Source organism: Ruditapes philippinarum, unplaced genomic scaffold (genome assembly GCF_026571515.1).
Source record: "Ruditapes philippinarum isolate M1 unplaced genomic scaffold, ASM2657151v2 ctg22016_1_1_1_1, whole genome shotgun sequence".
NCBI classification, from domain to species: Eukaryota; Metazoa; Mollusca; class Bivalvia; order Venerida; family Veneridae; genus Ruditapes; species Ruditapes philippinarum.
In genome coordinates, this window is record NW_026854878.1 from 640 (window position 1) to 12,082 (window position 11,443).

General features: G+C 36.0%; 1 protein-coding gene and 1 long non-coding RNA gene across 2 annotated transcripts; both read left to right on the plus strand.

Moving 5' to 3' along the window:
• The first annotated feature begins 608 nt into the window (after positions 1–608).
• On the plus strand, positions 609–1,975 carry LOC132741394 (uncharacterized). The gene is made up of 2 exons (XR_009627275.1): positions 609–1,257; positions 1,755–1,975. It is a non-coding gene; the product is annotated as an uncharacterized LOC132741394 (long non-coding RNA).
• Positions 1,976–5,836: 3,861 nt separating this feature from the next.
• On the plus strand, positions 5,837–11,315 carry LOC132741395 (uncharacterized; the record flags this gene model as incomplete). The annotated part of the gene is given in 3 exon segments (XM_060729544.1): positions 5,837–5,997; positions 6,660–6,753; positions 9,402–11,315. Coding segments are annotated over 3 exon segments (1,307 nt in total), but the record flags the coding sequence as incomplete, so codon positions are not given.
• Positions 11,316–11,443: the final 128 nt, after the last annotated feature.

Below are 11,443 nucleotides of genomic sequence, written 5' to 3' on the forward strand. Positions count from 1 at the left end.
TTTAAATAATTGCTTTAGAAATCAGTCATGTTTTAATAGGGGTGTAATCGATTCATTTGATATCGGTGTATCAACGATCTTTGTAATCCGATGGAATATCGATTCCATTTTTAGCTCGACTGTACAAAGTAATAGAGAGAATATTTCCAGAATTATCTCCCCTTTTAACTTAGAATTTTCCTTAGAATATTTTTTTTTATTCTTTCTTATTTATTTCTTTAGGTAGCATCTTCATACTTCAATTCATACTTCAATTGTGTTTTCTTATATCAACCTCATCATCTGTGATAGGATTTTAACTACAGTATTTTCACAATTATCTTCCAATGTACTAAGAATTTTCCTTAAAAATATAATTTTTTGCTGTAATTTCTTTATTTCTTAAGGTATATTCTTCAAACTTCAAATATGTTTTTCTATCATCAGCTACATGATGTGTGACAGGATTCACAACCCTATCACTCATTTTTGCAGAATTATTCCCCTTATAAATTGTTATTTTTTAAGTGTCATCCTAGTTATTATAAATGATATATAGTTTAGACTTAGGTTATTGTTCTTTGTCATTACTCACATCATGCACAACAAGATTCATAACTCTTGTATCCTAATTCAGGGCTGAAAATTAGCGGTCGCCCAGTCGCCCACGGCGACTTAATTTGTAATTGGGCCACCAAAAATTTCAAAATAGTCGTCCAGTCGGCGACTAAAAAAATCGGCCGTAGATTAAATTAATATCCGCCATTAAATCAACTCGTGAAAAATCAAAGGAGCAAATTGGCTCCAAAATTATTAAATTGGCTCAAGAAAATCACGATTGGCAGTATTACTTTTGGAATCTCCAGTCTAAATTTAGCATTTGCTATTTTAAGAATGGAAAAGTACACATTTGGTTTTCCATTTTCAATTTCCGCTTTACCGCTTCTTATCTCAAAACACAGCGACACAGTCTACTTCTTGTGGGTCATTGACTGGTTTATATTTTTATCTCCCCTTCTGTATTAAATATCGATATGAAAAGTAACACAGTCTAATACACTGGCCCTCACCGTTTGTTTACATCAGCTGATAAATATGACACTAATTGTCGTGAACATACCTGGCAGTTTGTTGAATATGCATTGGAAAATTGGGTCTAAATATTTAATATGAAACAATAAGTAGCGGCATCCCAAGATTATCGCTAATCAAATCTGAAGTTTGGGTATGAAATAGCGACAAATTATGTTCTGCAGTTGACAACTTGACCTGTTGACGGTAAGTTTGCATTCAGTAAATCTTATCGTTGTTGATAAACAGATCAAAAGAAAATATTGGTTAAGAGTAATGGTTGTTTTTTTATATGTTTTTTTTTCTTTTTTTTTTCTTCGGGGGAGGGGGTTGATTGCCATTTTATTCTAACCTAATTATGCCTTTACAAGAAATTTATTTGACATTTGACTTTACAGAGAATTCCTTGGAAAAAAAGATTGACCTTGATTTGACTTAAAATCAAATTTAAGTTTTGTAACCCCTGAAGCTCTTGCAGAAGTATTCATTTATAAATGGCTTATGACTGTGAAATATTAAAGAAAGATTCAGTTAAGTAACATACAAACAGAAAATGCCTTCAGATAACTTATACTGATTCCTATACTCTTATAATGACAGTAGTACATGTGATTTTATTCCTTAATTATCTTAAGTTTAGAATTTTCAATATTATTTTCTTCACTCTTCTTACTTTCAAACTTGTTTCTTCTGTATTATTTCAGATACAGATAGTCTTCAAGCCAAATCTTTGTCATTAACCAAGCAAGCTGAAGCAGCACATTGGAATGTGTTTCTGCTGTTACTGTCATGCCACTGACTTAACCAGGCAAATGTCATAGCTACTGAGCGGGAAGCTTTTATAATTATTGACTGTGAATTTTATAAGTTTGATGTGTTAATGTGATAAAAAATGTAGGAACCAAAATAAAAAGTGGACAATATAGTTTATGTTTTTCTAAATACCTCATGCCATACCATTCTGCCTTATTTGAAAATAAAATACAGGCACGCAATTTTCGATGCCAAAAAATTGGCTAAAAAAAAATTTGCCAGTGCTAGTCCCTTTCTGTTCATAATTTGTTGGTCCACTAATATATTTACTGGGCCACCAAAATTTTACAGTCAGTGGCCCAGGTGGCCACCAAGCTTAAATGGTTAGTTTTTATCCCTGTAATTGCTAGAGTTATTTCCTCTCTGAACTTATTATTCTTTAAAAAAACTTCATATACAGTTATACTTTTTGCTTTTATCATTTTTTTTTAGTGAAATGATTGATTTCAGATTTCAAATCATTGTATTAAAAACGTCTGACAGCTGTGGTGCAAAAATATTTGCTTTCGTGTTATTCATACAGAAATATATTTTCATCACAATTGATTTTTTTCATAGTTTTGTCTTCCTTTACTGCGTCCAGTATTTAATTAGTCGAGCGTCACTGTCTCCTCCGACAGCTCTTGTTTAGATATTGGGTATCTAATGCCAACAATTTTCAAACATATTTTCCAAAATGAAAACGGAATAATGCAAAAAATTACTTCCCAAGTATCTACGGAATAATGCTGAAATTCATTGTTACCTTGCACATCTGCTAAAGGGTGTTCATACCCCTCCCCCCCCCCCCCAAATTTTAGATTTTTAAAAAGATAAAATGCCAAATAAATTTTGTCTGTTTCTTTATATAATTATGATTATAAAATGTTAAACTTTAATAATTATTCAGGCTCTTTACACTATTTTTTACCTATAAAACCCTGGCTTACTTGGAATGACAGAACAGGATTTAGCCTAATCCGTTTCTACGTTAAAGCAACAACAATAAAATTAAATTTGAAAAGACTTTGCAATTTTATAGTTGCTAGTCATTAGTTGTCATTTATAGTTATATGATAAAATTAAAACAAATTGTTCATTTATCATAGTTTATTTATCCTTTTTGTTCTATCACATGGTTTCTTTACAATATGCATACGTTTATATATAACTGCTTAGTCAGTGTCCTTAAGAAACATTAAAAAAAGACTTTAAAGCTAAAATATTCCCTTGCAATCAATATATCACTGTATGGCCAATAATTCTTTACCAATATAGTGATACCAAATTCCTTGTCGATGGGACCTCTGTTTCAGTTTAGTCAGCAATAAAGCGGTTATACTCTACAGTTTGCAAGTTTTTAGCTCACCTGAGCATATGCTCAGGGTGAGCTATAAGGATCACTCTTCGTCCGTCGTCTGTCGTCCGTTGTCCGTTCACACTTTCAAAATGACATCTCCTCTGAAACCATAAGGCAGATCATAATGAAACTTCACAGGGATGTTCCTTGTGTGAAGCCTTAACAAAGTTGTTCAAAGAATTCCATTCCATGCAGAACTCTGGTTTGCCATGGCAACCAAAAGAAAAAACTTTAAATATCTTCTTCTAAAAAACCCAAAGAGCTAGAGTTTAGATATTTGGCATAAAACATCTTCTAGTGAGTGTCTACCAAGTTTATTCAAACAAAATCCCTGGGGTCAAAATTGGCTCCGCCCCGGGGGTCATTCATTTTCCTTATATGTTTATAACAAAAAACTTAAAACATCTTTTTTGGAAAAAAAACAAATAGCTAGAGTTTTAGATACTAAGCATGAAACATCTTCTAGTGAGTGTCTACCAAGTTTGTTCAAATAAAAGCCCTGGGGTCAAAATTAACCCCGCCCCGGGGGTCATTCATTTTCCTTATATGTGTATGACAAAAACTTAAAAATCTTCTTTGAAAAAAACTCAAATAGCTAGAGTTTAGATATTAAGCACGAAGCATCTTCTAGTGAGTGTCTACAAAGTTTGTTCAAATAAAAGCCCTTGGGTCAAAATTGGCCCCGTCCCAGGGGACATTGATTTTCCTTATTTGTGTTTAGCAAAAACTTAAAAATCTTCTTTGAAAAAACCTGAATAGCTAGAGTTCAGATATTAAGCATGAAACACTGTCTAGTAAGTGTCTACAAAGATTGTTCAAATAAAAGCCCTGGCCCTGCCCCAGGTGTGTTAATGTTTTTAACTATATGTGTAAAGAAAAAAATCTTCTTTTGAAAAAAACCCAACAAGCTAGACCTTAGATGTTTAGCATGAAACATCTTCTAATGGGTTTCTACCAAGTTTGTTCAAATAAAAGCCCTGGGGTTTAAACTGGCCCGCTCCGGGGGCCTATATACAGGTGAGCGACTTTAGGGCCATCTTGGCCCTTTTGTCCTTAACTTGGTCTGAATTTGTACTTTACCAAAGAATCTCATATACATGCATTTTTGAAAATAGGTAAAGACATTGGGGTTAAGAGACAGGGTGCTGAGACAGCTGCAGAAATGGAGGACATAGGGATAAAGCCCCAGGGTGCTGAGACAGCTACAGAAATGGAGGACATAGGGGTTAAGCAACAGGGTGCTGAGGCAGCTACAGAAATGGAGGACATTGGGGCTAAGCTACATAGTGCTGAGACGGCTGCAGAAATGGAGGAAATTGAGGTCAAGCCACAGGGTGCTGAGACAGCTGCAGAAATGGAGGTCATTGAGGTTAAGCGACAGGGTGCTGAGACAGCTGCAGAACTGGAGGACATAGGGGTTAAGGGACAGGGTGCTGAGACAGCTATAGAAATGGAGGACATAAGGGTTAAGGGACAGGGTGCTGAGACAGCTATAGAAATGGAGGACATAGGGGTTAAGGGACAGGTTGCTGAGACAGCTATAGAAATGGAGGACATAGGGGTTAATCGACAGGATATTGATACTGCTGTAGAAATGGAGGACATTGAGGTCAAGCGACAGGGTGCTGAGACAGCTGTAGAAATGGAAGACATAGGGGTTAAGCAACAGGGTGCTGAGAAGCTGTACAAATGGTGTACATTGAGGTTGAGCCCATGGAGGACATAGGGGTAAAGGGACTAGGTGCTGAGACAGCTGTAGAAATGGAGAACATATGGATGAAGCGACAGGGTGCTGAGACAGCTGTAAAAATGGAAGACATAGGGGTTAAGCAACAGGGTGCTGAGACAGCTGTACAAATGGTGTACATTGAGGTTGAGCCCATGGAGGACATAGGGGTAAAGGGACTAGGTGCTGAGACTGCTACAGAAATGGAGGACATTGAGGTTAAGCGACAGGGTGCTGAGACAGCTGCAGAAATGGAGGACATAGGGGTTTATCGACAGGGTGTTGAGACAGCTGCAGAAATGGAGGACATATGGATAAGGCGACAGGGTGCTGAGACAGCTGTAGAAATGAAAGACATAGGGGTTAAGCAACAGGGAGCTGAGACAGCTGTAGAAATGGAGGACATAGGGGCTAAGCTACAGGGTGCTGAGACAGCTATAGCAATGGAGGACACAGCAATTGATGATGTAGCCCTTACACATGGTATGAAAAGTAAGACAGAGGCCATGTTTGAGCATTTTCCATTTTTATTTAAAGCTGATGAGGAATAGTGCCACTAGACCTAAAACAATAATAGTAGAATAAATCTTTTATTGTCTGTCCATGAATTTGTTACTAAAATCTTCAAAGACTGCACTCGTACAAAAATGGTTCTGCTTTTTCAAGCATGTATGATAGCATTTGCTGTAAGCGATGATAAGATCTGCTCTTTATGGTAGAACATTTATTGTTTAAGATTCTTTATGAGGCTTATTCTAGATTTTAGATAATTGCTTTAGAAATCATTCATGTTTTGATATTTCATAATAACCACATTCATTTTAAATGTAAGTGTATCTTTATGTTAAATATTTAAACATGTTTAATCAGGGATTTGTAAAATATTGCAAAACAATTTTGATTAACAGGATCAGTGATTGAGTCATATACTGTTTTAATTGATGACTCCGTGAACTCAACCTCGTCACAAGAGGGATGCACAACTATGAAAGTGAAAAGAAAAAATGGAATTCTACTAGCTGAGGAATATGTATCAGATTCAGATTGTTCAGATGTTCTTCCCATTTATGTAAGATGTTTGTTTAATATACATTTTGCTAGTTTTAAAAAGAGTCAGAAAAACACATTGTTCGTAATATATTTAGGTTTTTGAGGATGGCTTCAATAATTTGAAGTTCAGTCAACCAGACACTGTTATTTTTAGTTTTGCTTCAATTGATGATTATATTAGGCTGTTTTTTGTTCATGTGCCAGGCATTTTCATTTAACCATAGCAGAATTAATGGTGTAAACTAAATTTGAGCCTGGTTTACAGTTTGTCCCCACAGTGTATTAAAGAGAGTAAGACTTAGTGATCAAAGTATTTTAATTATTTAATAATTTTTAACAGAAAAAACATCAAGTTTTTACTCTTTAACCTTAACATGTGTATAACTACATTTAAAACTATATTGTCCAGATACATGTAGATAGTAAGTGCAGTATAGGTAAGGAGATTGATACACAAATTGACCGAGGTCCTTTGTCCCGATTATCCTCTGTTTATGGCAGCATTGTGTAGAAAAGAGAGTAAATTATCATACTCTTGCTTTACTCTGTCCACAGTGTGTAAAAGAGCAAGTCTCTGCTATTTTGCATGTTTTTATAACCAAAATAAGGTTTCCTTTGCCAAGGACTTCTTAATATATTGCAGACAGCACATATGTGCAGCACATAAATCTTTACTTTCAGACAGCAATACCTTTAGAAAAACCCCTGATGGCTGATGCCGACTCTACTTGCGCTGAGACAGTAACGAAGAAACCAAAGGAAAAGACTTGTACAGGTATAGACATATTATCTCACTATGGCATATTTTCCTGATCTAGCTGCTGAGTATCTTACCTTCTGCTCAGTAGGAAGAACCCAAATCCTCATAGCGAAATGTAATGAAACATGTATTCTCACTGAAGATTTGATTTTATGTGCATGAATTTGTCAATTTTTTGACTTATGTTGGCAGTAATGTTCCTTGTGGAGAAAGGTAAGTACTATTACATAATCCAGAAATACTGGTTATGCTGACTTTTGGTCTTTCATTACTGAAATACAGTTGAAAAATGGCACAGAGATAAACAGAGTTATTCTTGGCAATCCAATTTGATCAGTGTTTCTTTACATAGTAAGCAAAGCGTATCTTGGAAAAAATTAGGAGAACTTTTAGTCTGCAATCTATTATGGTAATGTATGTTTGATTGGGTTTTACGTCACACCGACACAGTATAGGTCATATGGCGACGTTGCAGCTTTACTGGCGGAAGGGCACCCATTATGGTAATGAAAGTAGTGCATCAAATCAAAAGTAATAAGACAAAGCCTTGATTGGATATAATCTACCTTTGAAATAAGCAAAATTTAAAAATTCAATGGCAGGTAACTTGAAAATGGGATTGATAATTCTTAATCATTTGAAACTTTATTTGTCCTCGGCAGTAAGCTGAAAGATTTGTCCCTTTATTATGCGTGAACAAGCTAATTTGCCCTGCAATTTCAAGGCAATAAGAGCTACATCTTCCAAACCAAATAGAAAAATATTTTGTTTTGTACAATTGTCTTCAGATTTAAAGAATTTATTCTTAAATTATTTTCCTGGGGTAAAAAAATTCAATACCCTTGAGAACCTTTTATCTACTATTCTTTTTAGCTCACCTGTCACAAAGTGACAGGGTGAGCTTTTGTGATCGCTTTTCGTCCGTCCGTCGTCCATCCGTCCGTAAACTTTTACTTTAAATGACATCTCCTCATAAACTACTAAGCCAATTTCATCCAAACTTCACAGGAATGTTCCTTTGGTGGTCACCTTTAAAAATTGTTCAAAGAATTTAATTCCATGCAGAACTCTGGTTGCCATGGCAACCGAAAGAAAAAACTTAAAATATCTTCTTTTAAAAAACCGTAAGAGCTAGAGCTTAGATATTTGGCATGAAACATCTTCTAGTGAGTGTCTACCAAGTTTGTTCAAATAAAAGCCCTGGGGTCAAAATTGGCCCCGCCCCAGGGGGTCATTGATTTTCCCTATATGCATATAGTAAAAACTTAAAAAAATCTTCTTTTAAAGAACCCATAGAGCTAGAGCTAAGATATTTAGCATGAAACATCTTCTAATGAGTGTCTACCAAGTTTGTTCAAATAAAAACCCTGGGGTCAAAATTAGCCCGGCCCCAGGGGGTCATTGATTTTCCCTATATGCATATTGTAAAAACATAAAAAATCTTCTTTTAAAGAACTCAAAGAGCTAGAGCTAAGATATTTTGCATGAAACATGTTCTAATGGGTGTCTACCAAGTATGTTCAAATAAAAGCCCTCGGGGTCAAAATTGGCCCCGCCCTGGGGGTCATTGATTTTCCTAAAATGTGTATAGCAAAAACTTAAAAATCTTCTTTGAAAAAACCCAAACAGCTAGAGTTTAAATATTAAGCATGAAACATCTTCTAATAAGTGTCTACAAAGTTTGTTCAAATAAAAGCCCTGGGGTCAAAACTGGCCCCGCCCCAGGGGTGTCATTTATTAACTATATGTGTATAGTAAAAACTTACAAAATCTTCTTTTAAAAAACCCAATGAGCTACAGCTTAGATATTTGGTATGAGACATCTTCTAGTGAGTGTCTACCAAGTTTGTACAAATAAAAGCCCTGGGGTCAAAATTGGCCCCGCCCCAGGGGGTCATTGATTTTCCCTATATGCATAAAGTAAAAACTTTAAAAATCTTCTTTTAAAGAACCCATAGAGCTAGAGCTAAGATATTTAGCATGAAACATCTTCTAATGAGTGTCTACCAAGTTTGTTCAAATAAAAGCCCCGGGGTCAAAATTGGCCCCACCCCAGGGGATCATTGATTTTCCTTATATGCATATAGTAAAAATTTAAAAAATCTTCTTTTAAAGAACTCAAAGAGCTAGAGCTAAGATATTTAGCATGAAACATGTTCTAATGGGTGTCTACCAAGTATGTTCAAATAAGAGCCCTGGTGTCAAAATTGGCCCGCCCCTGGGGGTCATTGATTTTCCTAAAATGTGTATAGCAAAAACTTAAAAATCTTCTTTGAAAAAACCCAAATAGCTAGAGTTTAGATATTAAGCATGAAACATCTTCTAGTAAGTGTCTATAAAGTTTGTTCAAATAAAAGCCCTGGGGTCAAAACTGGCCCCGCCCCACGGGTGTCATTTATTAACTATATGTGTATAGTAAAAACTTAAAAAACCTTCTTTTAAGAAACCCAATGAGCTAGAGCTTAGATGTTTAGCATCAAACATCTTATGGGTGTCTACCAAGTTTGTTCAAATAAAAGCCCTTGGGTTAAAATCGGCCCTGCCAGGGGGGGGGATGCTATATACAGGTGAGCGACTTCAGGGCCATCATGGCCCTCTTGTTTAATGTGGAGTGATATAGATTCATGGGGGTTGTTAATGTCTTTGTTGCTATTTCTTTTCAGAAATTATTATACAGACAGTCAGTGATTCTGATAAAAGAGACTATTCAAAGAAACAGTGCTGTTTTTTCTGCCAGAAAACATACTGCAAAATGGCAAGACATTTAGAAAAAAGTCATGACAATGTTCCGGAAATTGGAAGACTACCGTCTGGTAAAAATGCATCTAAAGAAGATATTAAAAAGCGAAAGACTGTTTTTGCTAAGTATAGAAATCTTGGAAACTTTAATCACAATGTGGATGTGTTACTAAGAAAGTCTGGAGTGTTTTTTGTTGGAAGACGGCCACTTGAAGAAAAGAAGAGCACTGCATTTGACTATCTGCCTTGTCCTTACTGTTTGCTTTTCTTAGTGAAAGGAGAACTCTGGAGGCACGTTAAAACCTGTGCTTTCAAGGAGGATAAAATTGAAGTGGGGAACATTAAAGACCTCAGAAGAGTAGAAAATGATGTTCGTTCAGCTGAATATGTTTTAAAAGGGGGGTTAGGATCTGAAATGTATTCGGGAGATCAGGAATTTAATGATTACGTATTGAGCAGATTTCATGTGGACACAGTTAGTATGGCAATAAGAAGCGACCAGCTGCTTTTGCTTTTTGGAAATACTCAGTTCAGGAAGCTGGGAAACCAACGTGCCTCTCAAGTACGAGAAAAACTGCGTATTTTGGGTAGATTGAAATTAGAACTGAGAAGGTTAACAGGCAAGGAATCGGCAAATATTGGGGACTTTATCAAATCGCAATACTTTGACATTTGCTTGAGGGCTTTAGCAAATATGTGTGGTGAATCTGAGAAAAGATCAACAACTGGGAGCAAAACTTATGAAAAACCCTCATCTGTCCTTAAAGCAGGGCAACTATTGAAAAAAATTGCAGCTCTAAAAAGAGGTCAGGCTGTGAGAACCTTAAACTTGACAGACAAAGAAGATATTGATAATTTTCTCTCGCTTTATAATGATGAATTCGCAGAAACAGTTGGCTCCATAGCAAGACATACACTAACGGAGAATAAATATAACAAACAAGAGGGCCATGATGGCCCTAGATCGCTCACCTGATTTATCAAACTCATCCAAACAATTACCTAGACAAGCATTCTGACCGAGTCTCATGACAGGTGAGTCAAAAATGTGACCACTACAGTGTTAACAAGGATTATCCATATTTGAGCAGTGCGACCTAGTTTTTTACCCAGGTGACACATATTCAAACTTGACCTAGAAATCATCAAAACAAACTTTTAGACCAATTTCAAGGATACTTGGATCAAAACAGTAGCAACTAGAGTGTTAACAAGATTTTTCTATTTTTTAGCTCCGGTGACCTAGTTCCACATGCGATTTCGAACTCATCCAAGCAATTACCTATACAAGCATCCTGACCCAAGTTTGATGATAATTGAGTCGAAAATGTGACCACTAGAATGTTAACAAGGTTTTTCCATATTTGGGCGGTGTGACCTAGTTTTTTTCATCCAAGATGACCAATGTTCAAACTTGACTTAGAAATCATCAAAACAAACTTTCAGACCAATTAACAGAATATTTGGATCACAACAGTAGCCACTAGAGTGTTAACAAGATTTTTCTATTTTTAGCTCGGTGACCTACTTTTTCATCCGAGATGACCCATGTTCAATTTCTTCCCAGCAATGACCTAGACAAGTTTCCTGACCAAGTTTGATGACAATTGAGTCAAAATTGTGACCACTAGAGTGTTAACAAGGTTTTTCTATTTTTAGCTCCTGTGACCTAGTTTTTCATCCGAGATGACCCATGTTCGAACTCATCCGAGCTATCACCTAGACAAGCATCTTGATCAAGTTTGATGATGATTGATGCAAAAATGTGACACTAGAGTGTTAACAAGGTTTTTCTATTTTTAGCTCCGGTGACCTACTTTTTCATCCGAGATGACCCATGTTCACACTCATCCGAGCTATCAACTAGATAAGCATCCTGACCAAGTTTGATGATGATTGATGCAAAAAATGTGACCGCTAGAGTGTTAACAAGGTTTTTCTATTTTTAGCTCCGGTGACCTACTTT